At 37.6% G+C, this 19,955-nt stretch overlaps 2 protein-coding genes, 1 long non-coding RNA gene and 1 pseudogene across 8 annotated transcripts; 2 read left to right on the top strand and 2 right to left on the bottom strand.

Annotated features, from left to right (window-relative positions):
• Positions 1 to 4,423: 4,423 nt before the first annotated feature.
• On the top strand, positions 4,424 to 10,108 carry LOC126589981 (uncharacterized). 6 transcript variants are annotated; one of them, XR_007612010.1, is made up of 10 exons: positions 4,433 to 4,679; positions 4,930 to 5,048; positions 5,166 to 5,188; positions 5,391 to 5,506; positions 6,061 to 6,156; positions 6,706 to 6,784; positions 7,789 to 7,861; positions 8,317 to 8,494; positions 8,984 to 9,047; positions 9,612 to 10,108. XR_007612010.1 is itself a non-coding variant. In XM_050255447.1 (10 exons), the coding sequence occupies exons 4-9, from the start codon at positions 5,480 to 5,482 to the stop codon at positions 9,019 to 9,021; spliced, it is 468 nt and encodes a 155-aa protein (XP_050111404.1). In that variant the 5' UTR covers positions 4,434 to 4,679; positions 4,930 to 5,048; positions 5,166 to 5,188; positions 5,391 to 5,479; the 3' UTR covers positions 9,022 to 9,047; positions 9,612 to 10,108. The 6 variants fall into 6 exon arrangements, 4 of the variants coding, with proteins under 4 accessions (XP_050111403.1, XP_050111402.1, XP_050111404.1 ...); XR_007612009.1 differs by having other exon boundaries at positions 9,525 to 10,108; XM_050255447.1 differs by having other exon boundaries at positions 4,434 to 4,679; positions 8,317 to 8,471.
• A 26-nt stretch (positions 10,109 to 10,134) lies between these two features.
• Positions 10,135 to 11,680, top strand: LOC126589988 (uncharacterized). The gene is made up of 2 exons (XR_007612012.1): positions 10,135 to 10,584; positions 10,704 to 11,680. It is a non-coding gene; the product is annotated as an uncharacterized LOC126589988 (long non-coding RNA).
• Positions 11,681 to 12,211: 531 nt separating this feature from the next.
• On the bottom strand, positions 12,212 to 16,013 carry LOC126589976 (BES1/BZR1 homolog protein 4-like). Its single transcript, XM_050255440.1, has 3 exons — positions 15,431 to 16,013; positions 12,798 to 13,552; positions 12,212 to 12,704 (listed from the first exon to the last, which is right to left on the bottom strand). Exons 1-3 carry the CDS (start codon positions 15,644 to 15,646, stop codon positions 12,701 to 12,703), a joined length of 975 nt encoding a protein of 324 aa, XP_050111397.1. The 5' UTR covers positions 15,647 to 16,013; the 3' UTR covers positions 12,212 to 12,700.
• A 1,189-nt stretch (positions 16,014 to 17,202) lies between these two features.
• LOC126589986 (uncharacterized) lies at positions 17,203 to 19,908 on the bottom strand (annotated as a pseudogene).
• Positions 19,909 to 19,955: the final 47 nt, after the last annotated feature.

Below are 19,955 nucleotides of genomic sequence, written 5' to 3'. Positions count from 1 at the left end.
CTGGTCATATTGCTAGGATCTGCAATCAAAACAAAAATGCTCAGCAAAGAAATTTTGCAAACAAAGTGGGAGAGCAAAGAAACTTTACAAACAAGGTGGGAGAACCTGGAAATCTCTTCATGGTCAAGCAATCAACTGAAGTGAAAGCTGTGAGTGATGCCTGGTATATTGACAGTGCGTGCAGTAACCACATGACTTCCAGAGAGGAGTTACTTGTGGAAATTGATAGAAGTATTAAGGCAAAAGTGCAAGTTGGCACAGGGGTTCTTGTTGATGTGAAAGGCAAAGGAACCTTGGTCATTGATACGGATAAAGGAAAAAGGTACATAAGAGAAGTTATGTTGGTACCTGGAATTGCAGAAAACCTTCTCAGTGTTGGGCAGATGACTGAACATGGGTATTTTCTGTTATTTGGTGATTATAAGGTGGATATTTTTGATGATAGAACTCTGACAAATTTAGTTGTTAGTGTGAAACAAAAAGGAAACAGATGCTTTCCACTTGTGTTCAAGTCAAACGATCATTTGGTACTGAAAACCAATGTGCATCAGAGTAGTACAATGTGGCATAAACGGTTTGGCCACCTGAATTTTAGAAGTTTGCAACAATTGCAGGAGCATGATATGGTTCTTGGGTTACCTGAAATGCATGACAGTGAAGGTGTATGTCAGGGATGTGCATTTGGTAAGAATCATAGAGTGTCCTTTCCAAGGGAGTCAATCTGGAGAGCAAGAATGCCATTGGAACTTATACACTCAGATGTGTGTGGTCCTATGCAAACACCAACCATGAGTGGAAATCGATACTTTGTTACATTCATTGATGACTATTCGAGGATGTGCTGGATATATCTCTTGAGACACAAGTCAGATGTCTTTCATGTATTCAAGAAATTCAAAGCTATGGTGGAACTTCAAAGTGGCTTTTCAGTGAAGAAATTGAGAACAGATAGAGGAGGAGAATTTACCTCAAATGAATTTGAACAGTTTTGTGAAGCTTTGGGTTTGGAGAGGCAGCTTACTGTTGCATACTCTCCACAACAGAATGGAGTTGCAGAGAGGAAAAATAGAACTATAGTGGAGATGGCAAAATGTATGCTTCATGAGAAAGGTCTTCCTTATAGTCTTTGGGGTGAAGCTGTAGTTACATCTGTCTACTTGCTAAATAGATGTCCTACAAAAGCATTGGAAAATGTGACACCTTTGGAGAAATTCAGTGGAAGAAAACCTGGAATTCAACACTTGAGAGTGTTTGGCTCATTAGGTTATTCTCTTATTCCTGGAAACCTGAGACAGAAGCTGGATGAAACAAGTGTCATTGGTATTTTTATTGGATATGGCACTTGTGAAAAGGGGTACAGGTTGCTTAATCCTGAAAATCAGAAAGTAATCATTTCAAGAGATGTTATTTTTGATGAGAATGGTACATGGGATTGGGATAGACAGAAGATCAAAGAAGTGTACATTCCAATTGCTGCAAGTGAATCTTCAGAGATGAAAGAAGCTGATGAGGATTCGGATTCCATGGAATAAGCTGTTGCTGAAGGTTCTCAGACTCAACTTACAGATTCTCCACTCATTGAATCTGGAAGTGCTAGTGACTCAACTTCTGCATCTCAGATTGATCATACTCCTTTGAGATATAGAAGTTTGAGTGAAATCTATGAAATATGTCATGTGTGTATTGTTGAACCAGAATCCTATTATGAAGCTGCACAGGATGAAGCTTGGAAGAAAGCTATGAAAGATGAAATCAGCATGATTGAGAAAAATAAGACTTGGGAATTAGTGAAAAGACCATCTGATAAACCTGTGATTGGTGTGAAATGGGTGTACAAAACTAAATTGAATTTGGATGGATCAGTTCAAAAGAACAAGGCTAGGCTTGTTGCAAAAGGCTATGCACAAAAGCCCGGAATTGATTATAATGAAACCTTTGCACCTGTGGCAAGGTTGGATACAATCAGAACATTAATTGCCCTGGCAGCAAAGAACAAATGGAAGTTGTTTCAATTGGATGTAAAATCGGCATTCTTGAATGGGGTACTAGAAAAAGAAGTGTATGTTGATCAGCCGGATGGATTTATTGTACAAGGGGAAGAAGATAAGGTCTACAGGTTACATAAAGCACTGTATGGTCTGAAGCAGGCACCAAGGGCCTGGTATGGTGAAATAGACTCATACCTTACACTCTGTGGGTTTAAGAAAAGCACTAGTGAAGCAACTCTGTATACCAAGTGGAGGAAAAGTTCAGAAATGATTATTGTGTCTATCTATGTTGATGACATAATATACACTGGAAGTTGTCAGGAATTGATGGATGATTTCAAATCTGATATGATGCTCAAATATGAAATGACAGATCTTGGACTCTTACATCACTTTCTTGGTATGGGAGTAATGCAAACTGAGGAGTATATTTTCATTCATCAGAGAAAATATGCTTCTTCTCTACTGAAGAAATTTGGACTTCAAGACTGTAAGTCAGTGAGTATTCCATTGGTTCCAAGTGATAAATTGAGAAAAGAGGATGGAAGTGGGACTGCGGATGAAGCTCAATATAGACAAATTGTAGGCAGTTTGCTGTATCTCACAGCAACTAGACCTGATATAATGTATGCTGCATGTCTGCTATCACGGTTTATGCACTGTCCAACCAACAAGCACCTTGGTACAGCAAAGAGAGTACTAAGATATGTTCAAGGGACTCTTGATTTTGGCTTGGAATACAAGAAAGGCAAAGGAGCAATCTTAATGGGATTTTGTGACAGTGACTGGAGCGGTTCAGAAGATGATATGAAAAGTACATCGGGGTATGCATTCACCTTTGGTAGTGGATTTTTCTCTTGGTCTTCAGTCAAGCAACAATGTGTTGCATTATCAACAGCTGAAGCAGAGTACATTAGTGCATCTGAAGCAACTGCACAGGCTACATGGCTGAGATTTGTTTTGGAGGACTTTGGTGAAATGCAAACAGTTGCAACACCAATGAATTGTGATAATACTTCAGCCATAGCTATCACTAAAAACCCTATTTTTCATCAGAAGACCAAGCACATCAACAGGAGATACCATTTCATAAAGGAAGCATTGCAGCAAGGAGTAATTGAGCTGTTGCATTGTCCTACAAAAGAGCAAATTGCTGATATCTTTACAAAGGCATTGGCAAGAGAACAATTCAGTTATCTGAGGGAACTTCTTGGAGTTAAATCAGTTCACAATTTAAAGGGGGCTGTTAGTGTGTAAATTGTGATCTGATGTGGTAGTTGTATTTCTAGCTTATATTGCTAGGATGTTTAGCTAAATTGGTTGTATGCTTTCTTATCTAAGTCTCTTAGTTCTTAAGTAAGTGAGTGTACATGTGTCTTCATCTCATAGGGTGTAAGATGGATGGCTAGGATTACTTGGATGTAATTTTGAATACTGCCAAAAGATTGGAAGTGTAACTGTTAAGTGTAGAGAGATGTTCCTCTCTCACTAGTGAGCAATCAAACAGTGCGTGTGTGAAGAATTGCAGAGTCATATTCTCTGCTCTCATTCATTCCCTCTCTCTCACTCTAGTCATTGCAACATATCCTCCATTGTTGTACTACATTTTCTTCTAATTTTAACATGCCTTGATTATTATCGTTGGGGTACTCCAATATTTTGGAACCCTTGTATTAGAAAGTTTTTTAATTTGCCTAGTGAGAAGACAAAGTTACGAAAGAAGACAAAGTTATTATGCCTTTGGCTATAATTCGCGTACGAAAGACTATAAGGTTTTGAGAACGTTGAGTTATGAAACCCTAACCCCAAGTAGGGTTGAGGTCTGGTCTTTAGCAAGGGGCTCCTGGAATACTCTTACTGCCGCTGTTAGTAATATTCCTGAAGTTTTTGAGCCATTAAATTATCAAGGAGCGAAAGCTTTTGTCAATGGCGTTTTGCATTGGCTTCAAATTCGTATAAAAGAGGAAGTTAGATATCATTTCATTACATGGTTTGATGTGAACAGAGAATTATTTGGTGAGATAGCGATGCCTGGATCTTTGAGAATCAGGGCAGATTCTGAATTTTGCATTTCAAGATACTGGGACTCCCTCGCCTTGTTTAAGTGACGGTCCTTTTGAAGAGGGCAGAAGAAGAAGAAGAAAACGTAGTTTTTGGATATGGGTGATGAAAGAGTATGGCGTGGTGGAATCGTGGACTAAATTATATATATACTAAAAGAGAAACATAACTGAAACACTGTTCATAGAGCAGTGTGATACCGATTTTAACCCTGCTTGCTTTGTTTATTTCGTTTGGACCATTCATCCGTGCTTCCTTTCTCTTTTCTTCTTACTGTTCATTCGTCAGTGTTTTCCGTTTTTACCCTTCAGCTGCTCTTCAAGTCTAGGTTCTTTTGCGTTTTCCACAGTAAAATTACGGTTTTGACCATGGTTTCCGGTAGAAATCTCTCGACTTCTTCCGAAAACACTAGAAACCTTAAACTACAGAATTCTCAGCTGCTCCGCAACGGGTTGGTGATTTCGATCATGCGTCCTACACTCCTCCTCGCGATCTCTTCCATCTCTGCTTCCTGATCTTTTCGATCTCTCCTTCGTGATCCTTCGATCTCTGCTTCCTCATCTTTTTGGTCTTTGCTTTGCGATCTCCTTGCCGTCTAATCATGCACCCAATTTCTCTAGCCTTGAACAGGTAATTAAATCTCACTTCTTCTCAACTACCCAGGAGCCAAATATTTGATATTTCGCCGTGGTTTGTTATTTTACCGAATTTGGTTGTTGATATTTCGTATTTTTTTTATCGTTCATTAGTGTTCTATTGGGGTTGTATCTTGCTAGAATTTCATAGAATTTGATTTGGCCGCGTAACTGATTGGCTTAAAATTTTGTGAGATTAAATATTTCTTGAATTTGATCATTAGATTTCCCTTTTTTTTTGGAAGTTGACGTGCTTTTCCATTCATCGCCAAAACCCATGCTGCCTCCCTCTTTGTCTTCTCCTCCAGCAATTTCCGCCCTTAGTTCTCAATTGGATTCACAGTAAAAACCCAAAAACTTAGAGGTACGAAAATTTCAATTTTTTTGTGTTTTTGATTTATTTTCAGTGTTAATTTCTGATTAAATTATTATTTGTGAGAAACCCACTTAGAATCTGATCTGGGTTTTGCTTGGATTCCAGAGTAAAAACGTTGAAACTTAAAGGTATGAAAATTTCAATTCTTTTTATTTTTATTTATTTTCAGTGTTAATTTCTGATTAATATTATTCTTGATAAATCCACTTAGAATCTTGATCTGAGTTTTGCTTAAATTCATCTTAGGGTTTTATAATTTTTTTAGTCTTATAATTTTCTGGTGCGCCTGTGATTAAATACAACCTAATTTGATTTTACCCACAAGTGCAGATCTTACCCCGCAATGCCCAATCCAGAGAATTGGTACTCATAATCAATAAGATTCATATGGTTTATTGGTATCAATTTTGGTTGCAGCAATGCTATTCTTGCTGAAGACCTGCCATGTAAGTGATTTAGTTTTTGCTTTTCGAATTTCTACTTTTCATGCATAATTATGAATATGTGGGTAATATTTTCTACTTAATCTCCAATTCAAAGAGTAGGATATTGAATTGTATTATCATTTTATTTAAAATGCGTTACCATTTTAGTTAAATTTAATCCCTAATTGATCTGACTAACCACCCAAAAAGGATTTCATACAAAATGTCTGCAAATAGATCGAATACTATTAATGAAAATTAATCCTTAATGCTTCCATCTGACTACATGGTAGTATTTTGTGGCTAAACATAGTTTTTACTCTATCAAATATTTACCAACTTACATTGACAAGTTCATTCTCCTTCATTTGAACATCAAAAGCCAAATCACACGTGGATCCCCAAACTTTAGCTTTACCATTACTAATCCTCTTGCTTGGGAATTTAAAAAAAAATAATCATAAGCAAACATGAATCTTATGTTATCATAAAAATCAATTGATACGAAGAGTTGAGCTATTAAAGACCTTCGAAATTGTGTCAAGTGTTACAGAAGTAATATATTTTGTATGCAGAAATTCAAAGCACGCAGAGATCTCGAGTCAAAAACAGAGGTACCCATCCCCTTTTGTTCGATTTTTGCTTTGTTTTATCTCTGTTTTCATTTTTGGGTAGGATTTTGTGCTTTATAACTGGGTTTAATGTGAAATTTTTGAAGCAGCTAAATCTCATTCAGTTCTGTTTGATTGATTGTTTATCTATGATTTGTTCTGTTATGCTTGGTAAGTTTAAATTGACTTGGATTTGTATTTGATTCGAGTTGATTAATTTTTTTTTTTAGTTGTAAATCATATTAGTTGCAGATCATGAAACAATTTCATGTTTGGTTTAAGAGAATAGGCTTGATTCAATGAGATTTGGATTCATGAGTTATAGCCATCTGAGATAGGCAAGAGTGTTTGCATTCTGTAGAAAAAATTTAGGAGCTACAAAACTATTCTTTAAATTTGAGTTTTGTGATTACTATTTTTGTTCTTTATCTTATTAAAATTTTGAGGATTCAATGAGATTTGGATTCATGAGTTATAGCCATCTGAGATAGGCAAGAGTGTTTGTATTCTCTAGAAAAAATTTAGGAGCTACAAAACTATTCTTTAAATTTGAGTTTTGTGATTACTATTTTTGTTCTTTATCTTATTAAAATTTTGGTAAATTTTCAGCAACTCTTGCACAGCGAAATGACTCCCACCACCCAACAAACGCAACTGCTACAATTTCAATTGCAGTTCTTGAAGAAAGGTAAAGCCTATGTTCTGTACAAAGTGTTGGATTTTTTTATATGGGGTTTCATTTTTTGTGCTTTTTTTTTTCTCTTGAGAATATTAATATTGTTGAGTTATTAAATTCGACTATTGCATGGTTTAAATTTTACTTCAAATTGTAGTAATTGTCATACAAGTTTATATTTTTTTATAGAATTGCAGACAGTTTGAATTTTGGATGAGAGTTTAGAATATTTATAAGTTGGTTCTGTTGTGGGATCTCCATATAGCAAATTTATCCTACTTTGTATTTCAAAAATCATAGGTTAGATTGTCTACTCTAGCTATACAATTCTTCCATGTTTTTCAAATCATGGAATGAGTTTCTCATGCTGAGATTGTAACCCAATCAATAAGTAAGTGAAACACAGAAGTTCTATATCGCATGTTAGTTTTAATCCATTTCAAAAAATCCTATGCATGGTACAAGAAAAACATTTCTTTGCTGCAAAGAAGAGTGAAGTACTGAACAACAATGTGAAAAGTTGGGACCTAGAAAACAAGATATTTTTAATGTGTATTGTAACTACATGGATGTAAATAAGATAATTTTTACATATCAATTGTTCTTTATAGAACATAGGGATGTAAATAGATTTTGATATGAAACTGGAAAGAAGAATACCAAATGAAGCACTGATTTGTTGAGATATTTATTTTTGCATGGAAAAAAATTGATATTTTTTGTCCTTGAAAAAGGTATGCCATGTTTTTAACGTTTTGGGTTTTACATGTTACTTCGACTTTTATTGTTTGCCTCCTTCAGCATTACTTACATTCATTTTCCAGTATTGGCTGATAAAAATTTATAAAATAGTTAAGACTTTAATTAGAAAGTTTTAGTCATATTTTTAGTCATATGTTATGTGTCATTCCAATTCAAAGATCGGAAAATTACTGAAATAATATTTACTTCCTTCTGTTTTTTCAAATTTCCTTTTGGTCCAATTTTATATTTCATTTCTTTGTGACTTTTTGTAGAACTTGGAACCAGCTTTTCACATAACATGGATGATGAATGCAAGAAACTCATACACAGAATAACTCCACCAAGGTATATGCAAATTAAAATCATAACTTGCGTCAATATAGAAGTATAAATTATTTTTTATCACACAACTTTGATAGAATAATTTGTCTCATAATTTAAAATATTGTAAATATTTTAGCTACCTGGCAATCAACAACTAATATCACTTCCAAGAAGGTAAGATCAACATATGATATGTCACAGCAGTATATTTTTCGCAAACAGATGGTAAAGTTGTACACATCACATTAGGCAAGTTTCAATCTTTTTTACTTCCATTTTAACATATTTCTAATTAACATTTTGTTCTAAATTTTGATTGAACTTTATTTAAATGTTTGATTTGTGAATTTCACAAGTTGAATTACCACCTCTCTCTCCACTCTCTCCCAAAACTCAATTTTGAACTTTTTATGCATCTTTTTTTTTTTTTTTTTTTTTTTGAATCATTGCCTAACTGTCTTTATTACATTTTGCAGTTGTATTCACAACTGTCCAAGACACTCTCTGGAATTTATTACAACAGAAGGTCAAATTTTCCTTCTTTGGAAACACCTCAAGCTAGGAACAAGTCTGGTATCCAAGCTTTACATTCAACATTGTTTAGCAGCATGTAGCAAGCTTTGTTTGACTGGTATACCTCTCAATACTGCATTTGTAAGTTATGCAGTTATCATTAGTCCAACTTTTTGAATGAACAATTATCTTCTTCTTTGCACTTTGAAAGAATAGATTTTTCTCTTGGTATCCAAATTTGTTCCGTTCATGATAATACATATAAATTGAATTGCCATTCATAATTCTCTGTTTTCACTCAACATTATTTATGAAAATTGACGCTATAAAATATCTCATATAATTTTTAATCCCGCATTTATATTCATGTGAATATGTAAAAATGTATATACATTTTTATATTTTCGCAAGGTGAGAAATATACCGTTCACATTTATAATTTGTAATAGTGATCTGGAACATATTCTCTTTATCAGAATGATGATTGAGATAATATTGTTTAAATCATTATCTCCTTATCACTAAATATTTTAGTGCAATACTAATAATTTCACCGCTAATGAGAACCTTATCTGTGATTTTCTTTTGTGTTGTCACTTCATATTTTACTGATTGATGTATTTCTTGAAGGTGGTGATGTAATCATAAGAAAAAGTCGAGTTCTTTAGTTAATGGCAAATCGACCCATTGCCAGGTATCTCTCTCTCTCTCTCTCTCTCTCTCTCAAGATATTACCAATTAGGTGTATTTATACTCTTATTGGATGTGAATTTTAGTATAATGATGTAACTGCATGATAACCTATGCATCGTTTGGAGTTTAAATATAACACTTAAATTGTGGGCAAATGTAAATGTGAAAGTACGGATAAACTATAACCTCATCCATCATTTATTTGAGAGATCACTCAAGTTGTGAAGAAATGTAAATAGCCATTTTATGAAGATTATTAGCACTTAATGTACAATTGTATTACATAATTTTTGTGAAGAATATATTTATCAGCAGAATGTGCTTTAAAGAAAAAAAAAACAGTTTGTAAAGTAGGAGAAACAGCCAGGTGCCACTGTGTAAGATTCTAGGGACTGCTGAATTGGAATACTCAGAGAAACGATATGCATCTGGATCACTAATAATGTTTTTTTGTGTGTATGTATCTCATATGTTGAAGGCACCCTAATATTAGTAGTCAAAATGGAGCAATTTGTCTGGATATTTTGAAAGACCAATGGAACCCAACTCTGACATTTAACTGCAGAGATTCTTGGGTCTAAAAATAAGAAAATGGAGAGAGTAACACGACACTACTACTCGAAACTGGCTTTGGGTAAGCTTCCACTCTCTTCTATTTATAATCTCTTTGAGAAGTGATTTTGGTTGCTGGTTGAAAGAGATAATGTCAAATTCATATATGAACTAAGAAAATAATATGCATGTATAATGAAGTGGAATTTTTCCTAACATTAAAAAAACTGAAAAACTAGAGCTGCTCTTCTGTTTATGCAGCGAGCAAATGGAAGGAAAGGAAAAACAGTTAATTTAATGATCCATTTTCTCAATCACTCCACATTTTCTGCAAGCTGAATCGTTCGTATCTTTCAAACTAAATAGTTTTTACTTTTCTGTGTATATATTATGTCTTGCATTCTTTTATTAGTTTTGAAACTATAACCGAGTATATCTTAGCACTACAGCTTTCCATAAAGTGGTTCCAATAATATAGTTTCATATATAAAACTCTTACACTCTCTTTTACTAATTTTTGTTACATTATCAATCACTCACATGTCATACTATTCATAGAGTGGTTCAAAGGATTCCAAGAGCTGCATTTACCCAATTTATGCGTTTCATGTTAAACTTCTTTCAAAAAGCTCAAACATCTTTCAGTGTTAATATACATGAACCTTCTTTAATAATCTCTTATAGCTTCGAAATATGTTTTTTTTACACAGTTACTAACCCCGCAGCAACGCGCGGGCCATATTTCTAGTTATTTACTATACACCTTCCTGCAGTCATACTAATCCTCCCATTTTGTTTTAGAAAGAGTGGTGAAGTGATACTTAAAACGTATTCGGATTATTGTTTGGGGTTGAAGCTGGTATCATTGAACCCTAACATCGACCAAGTTGAAGATTTAGATATTGACGATAATTGCTCCTTCATGGATCATTTAGAGAGCATTGCCTTGTTTGGCCACCCCGATGCCATTTCTTATTAGCAAACAGGTTGATGAGATCTTGAACTTCATTGATTTCTTCACTTTTGCTTTGTTTTGTTATATATATCCAAACATGCAATTTTTTCAATTAATTATGATTCATGCTCATGTGCAACTTAAATACAGTTATGAATTTCAGGAATCCGATCAAATAAGAATATTGTCGGATTAATGACAAACAAAATCATATGTAATTCACCCTCCAAGGGGCGAGAAGACTCACAAAAACATTTCAGCCTCTCATTGACCATCATCGTGTGATTCACAAGCGACAGGAATTGAACTCAAGACGTGCCATGTGGGGTATGACCTGAAATTCGTCCTAATCACAAGGCCACCCCGCGGTGGTTAAATTTCAGTCATGTTGTTTTACCCTTTGTTTTATTTTGTTACCCCGAGAGTCATTTGTTTGAGATCACAAACTTTTTTCAATACTGAGATTGGTACATACCTTCGACTATTCAAGTCATCAATGAAGTGGGGGAGGAAAGCCAAACCTTTCTGGATTGGTTTCGGTTATGATTCGCGTACCAATGACTATAAGGTCATGAAAATACATGCTTACAGATCGCAAAATCAATGTGAGGTTTGGGTTAAGTCGTTAGCAAAGGGCTGCTGGAAGAGTTTCAGTGTTGTTAACAATGTTCCCAATGATTTTATGCCAAGGGGTAACAGCTGATCGGCGCGATAACTGATAAGCGACATGCTTTTGTCAATGGTGGTCTGCATTGGCTACTAGGACCATAAGAACATAGGATCGGGTCTAGGAGTAGCGGTGTGGTAGTTCTCAGAACGTACTTCGAACAGCTTGTGTTGGTGAACCCTAATATTAACAAGTTGAAGATTTTTGAACCGTTGGGTACTACTACTTCATGGAATATTTCGAGTCTTTTGTCACTTTACCATCCCAGAGCTATTTCGGAATCCTGATTATTTGCACCGTGCAGTAAAAAACTTTTAAAGTTCATTTCGTTCTGGGTGTGTTGGAAGAGGCCCTGAATTCAGATCTCATGAACGTCGTGTGTTGATTAATAATCAACAAAAATGTTTATGTACACGGGAATTGGCCAGATCTAGAATATTTTATGAAGTCAATTTCTTTCTGTTCTTTCTTCTAATACAAGCAATATTCTACATTAATCTACGCTAAGAGAAGGAGGATGATTTGTACTCGGGACATAAAGGATTAAAGAGAAATGCCTTAAACACCAAGGCATTCCACTACTTGCAATGACAAAAAAAGTCTTATGTTCCCAACGGCTTTTCTTTTGGTCAAAAGATGGTTAACATATATAAAGATTCAAAGTGACATACCCTTTGTGGTCGCTCCGATATGTTCAGTCGCAATATGCTGCAGTAGTGGTGGTTTGGTCCACACCAGAAGACTTTATAGATAAAGTGATTCATTCTTTGTATATCAATAAATTCTAATAGAAACAATAAATTTGTCTAGCGTATATCAATCACCACGAAAATACTTAGCTTCTTACATGTAAGGAGCTATTCCTCATCAAAACTTGACATGCTAAACAATGAGATATTTTGTACGTGTCATATTGAGAAAATGTTCATTACGTGTTAGGAGCCGAGCAATGTTTTTCAAATAATATAGAAACGACCAACGAACCGGATAATTAGCATGCCAAACACACAAGTATAATGTCGAAGTATGTACAAAAGCCAATGGAAGAGAACACTACAAAATCTATTCACTCTTGGAAAAGGTTTGACAATTGAGCTATACCCTAAATCCCCTTTGGTCATTCAACAGTAATCTCAATGGCAAGCCACAGGCAGCAGCCAATTCATACGTGTACATGGATTCCTTCCAATCAAACTTAGGTTGTTCTAAGAAACAAGGACCAAAGGGTTGTATAACCATTCCGCACCTCAAAATAACTAACTAAATATGACTCGGGAGGAAGTAAAAATTAGGAAACGAAGAATTAAAAAATAAATAGAAAAGAGTGACCAGTTAAACTCACCTTGATTCCTTTTTCTCTTCCTTTTATCTGGAATCGCACAGACAAGGAATCAACGTTCGTTCTATAACAAGTGATCTTCACTTTGCGCAGTCCTTTAGATGCGACGTAACATGATACAAATTCGCTTTGTGCAGACCTTTACCTGTAAATAACATTGTTTGAGTGAGCAAACGAACAATTCAGAACAATTCACTCAATGTTGCAAATCAAATGTTTAATGTTTATGCTAACACACCTTGTTCTTGAGCTCCCAAGAGTGAGCTCCAGATCGTCGGATCCACACTCTTCGTGAATCTTCTCTCCTTCCCATGCCTTAACCAGCCCTGTTGTATTGCATCCAAATGCAAACTCATCTGAAATCACCTCAGACATGGGGATGTCAGCAGTGTGATCAGAGCCAGCTGCAATGGCAGGAGAGCATGTCCCGCTTTGCCCGGGAGTCCACATGCGGGATCCACCACCAGCTAAAACCTCGTCCTTAAACCCAAATGGGTTTAAAGAGACAAGGCTGAATGTTGGAGAATTTGGTCCACGGGGAACCGGAATCCCAGCAAACCATTCTGGATCAGGAACAATCTGCCGTCCAGGGCTTGGTGGAGTAGAAGATGGCATGAAGGGGAATTGCTGCCTAGCCCAGTCTGGTGGAGCACACTGGTCATCCCAGTCAATTCTCATTCTCGGTGTCCTGGCAGTTGGGGAGCTTAATGGAGGGGTAACAGGGGCACTGATAGAGCCGCCATGGATGTAGAGGTTCGGTAGTTTGGAAGAGGAGGCCGAAGAGGATGCAGAGGAGAGATTTTTGAGCCATGGGATAAGGGACCTGCCATCAGCATTCTGGTTAGCAGCATAGGAAGATGATGTTGGGCTAGGGAAGGAGGAAGAGCCTGGGCTTGGATTGTAGGAAGCACAATTACTTGGGAGGAAAGACGAGCTTGGGCTAGCTAATGTGGATCCACCCATCACGTCCATGTGTTCGACCGGCTTGCATCCCTGCATATAATTAAAGATGATTAGTGGCACATACCAAAAAACAAAAAAACAAAGTTCAAGTATAAACAAATTTGAATGGAACTTGCAGAGAGCTACGGTCAAAGTTCCATTAAGAGAAAATTAGGCTGATAATAAAGCAAATATGGAAGAACCCTCATCTGTTTTAGCCTTCAATCTAAGTCCATTTTTAAAATGTATGTGTGAGTGCACTCGCCTAAATAACGATATATTGCCTTTCACACAGTTATTTTGTCAATTCTAAGGGTCATGTGTATTGAGGTGCCAGGTTGGTTGCTAGCAACTACAGTCCTATGATTGGTTACTAGCAACTACAGTCCTCTGGTTGGTAATCGTAATTTAATCATTCAATGGTGTGATATTATGCAGATAAAATTATTGCAAAAGAGCTAGCTAGCATAGCTGTTTGATTCCATGTCACTTCTCTTTTAGAGAGAGGGAAGGAAGAGGGATGAGAATTTATCACTAGTTCAAGTAATGATACCATTAGCAGCAATAAGAGGCTATGACACATTCCCAGTTGGTGACAACCTCTAAATTTCACTGGAATACTGTGAGCACACCTATAACCGTCAACTATGGCATTACCAGGGCAATCTAAGCTGCCAACCAAACTTAACTTCAATTCCCAAGCAATGTAAGATCCAAAGGAACCATGGTCCCTTTTAGAAACAGTTTACTAGCTATGGTGCACACAAGAGGCAGATGTGGAAACATGAATGCGAAAATCTTGCTATCCCCACAAAGTGTGGAACAAAAGAGGTACCTTGTCTAATAAGCAATTTAATTAAGGATATCACTTAGTACAACGGTCTAGTGGTATTCCTTTTCACTTGTAAGTGAGAGGTCTTAGGTTCGATTCTCGCCAAAAGCGAATTTGAACCATATTATTCCTAACCCATTGTAAGGCTGAGCCCACCCTCTCCTCCTTAGTGTAGATAATATCGTTTGTTAAAAAAAAAAAAATTGTAGACAAGTGACAATTAATTAAGGGTTATTAAACTTAATAACTGCGAGTTATCGATAAACGAAATCTCTACAACAGAAACCGAGCACAACCCAGAAAAGGCTCTGCCTCCGTTTCCCTTGACAAAGTAAAAGGTTTAGCACTAACCAAAGCAGTGAGCACACAAAAAAGATCAAAACTTCAGACAATGGCACACAAAGCAAGCGGGCATTTTGGGCAGTAAAGTTTGAAAATGATTGGTAAAAGGGCATCTTCGTCGCCTCGAGATCTACGTAGCTACCCTGGGGTTTCAGACAACAGAATCTCCTTCCGCAGAAAAGCAGAGAGAGAGAGAGACTGTGTATGTAGTGCTCCCACGCGCAAAAGCGATCTCACGAAAAAGAAAAAGCAAAAAAAAAAGAGAGGAGCTAAAGGTTTAAAGCCAACAAACAAAAATAACAGGGCTGACTAGATCTAACGTACGCCGGTGACCGAATCTATCCCCACTCTCTGAATTGTTACCCCTCGGCTAACGTGTGCCGGTAACACCAGCTCATGTTAGCAAAAACCTCCCATTTATCCGCCTGCCTTGATTCCGGACACTTTCCGGGCAAACATGAACCGCTGCGCCCGGCGCAAGTTAGCTACTCTGCTAACATGCGCCACTTCATGTTGCAGATGATCAACATTGCCAACCAATTCCCCCTCCGTCGCGCGCACGCTAGCACATCGCTAACATGCGCGGTCGACGGAGCTAAAAGCTTAACGATATCTACCGTTCAAAGTTAGCAATTTGGTTGAGATTGTCAACGAAATTAAGAATCAATCAATCTGTCGCGGTAAAAACTTATCAAGTACTCGTAATAAACAATTGAACAGCGGTTAAAGAGAATTGAATTTTGTATTTTTTTTACCTTGCGGTAAGTGGTGCCGTCCAATTCGACGGTCCAACCGGCCTCGTCGCAGAGAGCCTTGAGGACCTCATTGTTGTCGCAGTGCTTGGGGAGCTTGTAGTTGCCGTACATTCTCAGGCCGGAAAAGATCTTCGCCGCTATGGCTCTCCGCCTCCTCTCTCTTCTCTTGTTGTTCTCTCTCTCCTTCCACGTCGGCATTCGAGTCCCCGACGTCATCTCCGATCGAGCAGCCCTTCGTCTCCGATCGAGCAGCCCTTCGTTGCTAGCTGGAACCGAAAAGACGCCGCCACGCAGAGAAATTTTGAGCTGAGAACTGAGGAGCAGCGTGAGAATTGAGTCTTCGGAAGCCGAGGGAAGAAGCTCCGGCGAGACAGCGGCGTTGAACGGAAGAATTGGAGTGAGCTGGAGTCGACGGGGGACTTGAATTTTGCAGAGGATCGATGAATTGGATCGGATCTATGTGGGAGGTTTGAAATCGGGTCGGGTTGAGGGGCTGATGGGAGAGCGGTGTCGGAATCGGAAGGGAGTGCGGTTTTGATGAAACCCCGGGAAAATGAGAAGTGAAAGCAACAGCATGAATGCTGGGATTTGTAAAAAGAGACAGATTTTAGGAGAGGATACGTATTCGGTCTTATTTAATCGTTATTTTACGACTCTGCCATTGGTGCTCATTGGTCCACGCAGACCGTCTCCGTCTGCAAGTACAAACAGTCCAAACGATTCGTCGTTTTTGTAGCAATTATTTTTTGTTTTCGGAGGAAAAAGAAAATAATCACGCACGTGTCGGACTGCTCTGGGACCAGGTGTTTGCTCCATCCCCATCGCGATGCATGCGTCATGCGTGGCAGGAGCTTCACGTGACCCCACGCCAGCAGCACCACCCTCCGGGCCCACATCTCGCCAACGCCGAGCGCGGCAAAAAATCAAAGAACAAAAGCTTTTGCAAAATCTGTTTTCATTCCACGTACGATAATTATATAATTTTAAAGTTAACTTTTTAAATTAAAATATGTGATCGTTAATAATTAAATTATTAAAAGTTAATTAACGTAATTATATTTTATTAATGATAACATCAAAGATTTAGAATATTAAAATACTTTGATATTATTCTCTCAAATAATAAGAGGGCTTAAGATTAAATTAATATGTATTCGGCACTAAAAGTCTCGAGTTAGACTCCCCCTCAATTACATTGTGTTTCTGTTTAGATATATGCATTATGTTTTGCCTGCCTACAACTCAACTGCTGTTCCTGAACAGAATATATGGTCGGTTGGATAGCAGATATCAGCACATGGTGAGGACCAAATGAAGCAATCAAGAAGATCTTTGCATGCCCAAGATAGAAACAAGTCGATAACCTTGTCCAATCCACTTCACTGATGGAACTTGGATGAACAAAACAAAATCGAAAAACGAGTAAAAATGCGTAGAATGTGACTCTTTATACACAGAATATGTTAATGGACTTAAGCATGAGTTAAATTACGCTTTCAACAGAATGTTGCAAGTCAATACTTATTAGAGTTGGACATGTGCATTATTCTTGAACATCGCTTGAAATCCTTGGCATCGGGTTGAGCATTGATCAGGACAAGCAAATAGAACAGCGAGCATAGCATATCGAATTCCAGGGAGGGTTGGATTCTTTCGGAAGCATCGCACCTCAATCCTTGCTATATAAAAAGAAAAGGGTTCAGACTGAAAGTAAACAAAATGGCACCAGAAGAAAGCAGTAACCAAAGACAATGAGCCTCATTTTACCGGGAACATCATGCGCACATCCTATATAGCCTCACAAAGTAGCTTGACTTATCTTCAAAACCTCCTTTAGCAGTCGACTAACAGAAGACTGAACTTCGTCGGGGACAACCAGCTCTGGAGGCACAGTATCCGGGAGCATATAATGTGATAGTATTCATAACATCTCTGAGATCCAAATTCTTGCCGCCTCCGTTTCACACATTCTGATTTGCAAACTTGCACGACTGTTTCAAGACACATTTACTGCAGACCTGAAAGTGACAAAAAACACAAAACAACAATTAATATTGCTCACTTTGTCTTCTGGAATGTCAAAAAATTTGCGCATTCTTTTAGCCCAAAAACACTCTTTCTGGCAAGGGAAGGGCACAACCAAGGAGGGCCACCTTTTTCAAGTCCGAGCCTGACAACCATCTGGAAGACCAAATTTCAAGAGCATAGATATGGAGATTACTGATTAGAAACTATCTAACTAACAGAAATTACTAGCAATAAATGGAAATACTGCGCATAAAGTAGTTGGAGCAACTTGATGAAATCATTAACTCATAAACACGATTTCCTAAAACTCTAATACATAGCTTGGTGTTTAAAGCCAGGAATGGTGCAAGGATGCAATGAAAAGATTGTTATGAAATTTAAAATCATCTTCAATCTTCTCACCGTACGGCTTCTCAACTCAACAGTCAAGCAACATGACATTACTCTCACTAAAGAACGGTTTAATCCTCTTTGGTGAAAATCAGACATGGCTGTAGTACATTTACATACCGATTTCTGAGTCATGTCTTATTTTCACCCAGTGAAACCACAGACAGCTTATGGTTTCTCCCAGACAACATGTCAAACGACTTTAGCTCCACAGTGATCCCAGCATACTTTCAGCATTGAGCACACTTCATACGTATACAAAATTTTGAAAATTGATGCTAATCATGACCTAGTGAACTTCTAAAGAATCAGTATATCTTACTTGGTACAAGTAGCAGAATTCATAATGGATTGACATAAGCCTTGACAAAGGTTTGCACATAGAAACAATGAATGGTATTAGTATCAGGCTAATATTCCGTTCATGCAACTTTCCCCTCATTAAAAAAACAGTTCCTCAGCTCGTCAAGCAGTGGCCACCTCATAAGCCTTAGCGTTGCTCATCCAACCAACGACAGTATACACGCTACATACCGTGTGGCAAATTAAAAATTTCAAGTGTAATAATGAGAATGATGGAAACCCCAGTAAGCCCGACTCTTTGGCAGCTAACATGTCAATGAATGGCATTCAACAAAACTTCATGGCATTCTGATTACCAAAAAACAAAAAAAAACTTCATCGCAATCTATCCCGACTATATCTCTTCTTCAGTGAAAGTTAATTTAAGTTCTACAAGCATAGTCACTCCACCACTTGGAAAAATAATCAACCTAAGCCTCTCATCAGCCTCTATATATACCAGCAATACTAAGAGCAAAACATAGTATAAATACCAGGCAGTATTACTGATACATCAACACTGATATTTACATACCGATTTCTCAGTCAAATCAAAAGAACCGTTTACCATTGACATGTTATAGTTTACACATTAACAGATCGAGAAACAACTTAAAACAATGAAAGCGGAGACTTGAAACCCCATTTACCAAGAAACCGAAAGAAACATTGGACAAGAACTATAACATGTAGACCTAAATCACCTTTTTCTTCCTCCATCGACACGAATCATAAAAAGAAAAACATGCAAGTAAACAAATATACAGAAGCAAATGGAGCTAGCAAAAACAAATTTGAAAAATATAAGGGAAAAATGCTTACTTTGCAATCACCTGGTTGTCTCTGGCAAAACTTTCGACCGCAAACCTTATGAAACTGCGGCCATAGCTGTTGTTGAAACAGCTAATATCCAACCTATCACCATTCACAAACAAGAAATTGGCATCTTTAAAGTACCCTTCTTTGAACAAATGGCTCGCCATCACTTCCATATCCTGCGACAAATCCTTCAACACATTCGACCTCTCTCTCGTAACCGCCATCCGCTTCCTACTGCTGCCATCCGCCGGCTTCTTATTCGTGAACACTGCGTATAAACTGACCTCACCCTCAGAATCCGAATTGGGTTCTCTCTTCTTCGCTTTGTTTTCGGCTCTCAAGCTCCTGACCTCCTCCTCCAAATCCCTCAAGCTCTTCTTTAACTGGTTGTCTTTGGTTTCATCTTCGCTGTCAGAGTTTTCGGGTTTTGGGGAGAGTTCGACGGCCTCTTTGAAGAGGAGGTCCAGAGGCTTTCTGGGTCTGGTTTGGTTTTCGGTTTGGTGTGAGGAGGTGAAGAATCTGTAGGCGATGGAGAAGCGTGAGAAGGGTTTGTGGGTTGTTAGGAAAATGAACAGAGGGTTGGGGTTTAAGGAGGTGGAGGGTTCTGAAGGGATACATGGGCGGTGGGTTTAAGGGTGTTTGGGGGTTGAAGTCTTTGAGTGGTTTTGTTGGGGCTTTGCAGCGTTGGTAACTTGGTAGTGCGACTGAAAGAGTTAGTGGAAAGGTTAAAAATGAAATTTGCTTCCAAGTGGTTGGTAAAACGCCGTCATTGCTGCATTTGAGGTTCTTAAGTCAATTTCTCTTTACACATATACTTTATATCAAACGAGAATTGAAATCCCGATTCAATAGTGCGCGTCTAGATTCAATAGTGCATTGTCATGTAGAAACAAGCTTACGCGTAGCAATGAATTATTGGACCAAAACACCACTTTGCAGTAAACCT

Source organism: Malus sylvestris, chromosome 11 (assembly GCF_916048215.2).
Source record: "Malus sylvestris chromosome 11, drMalSylv7.2, whole genome shotgun sequence".
Classification (NCBI taxonomy): Eukaryota; Viridiplantae; Streptophyta; class Magnoliopsida; order Rosales; family Rosaceae; genus Malus; species Malus sylvestris.
The sequence above is the reverse complement of the archived record's forward strand: the minus strand, read 5'-3'. Positions and strand labels throughout refer to the sequence as shown.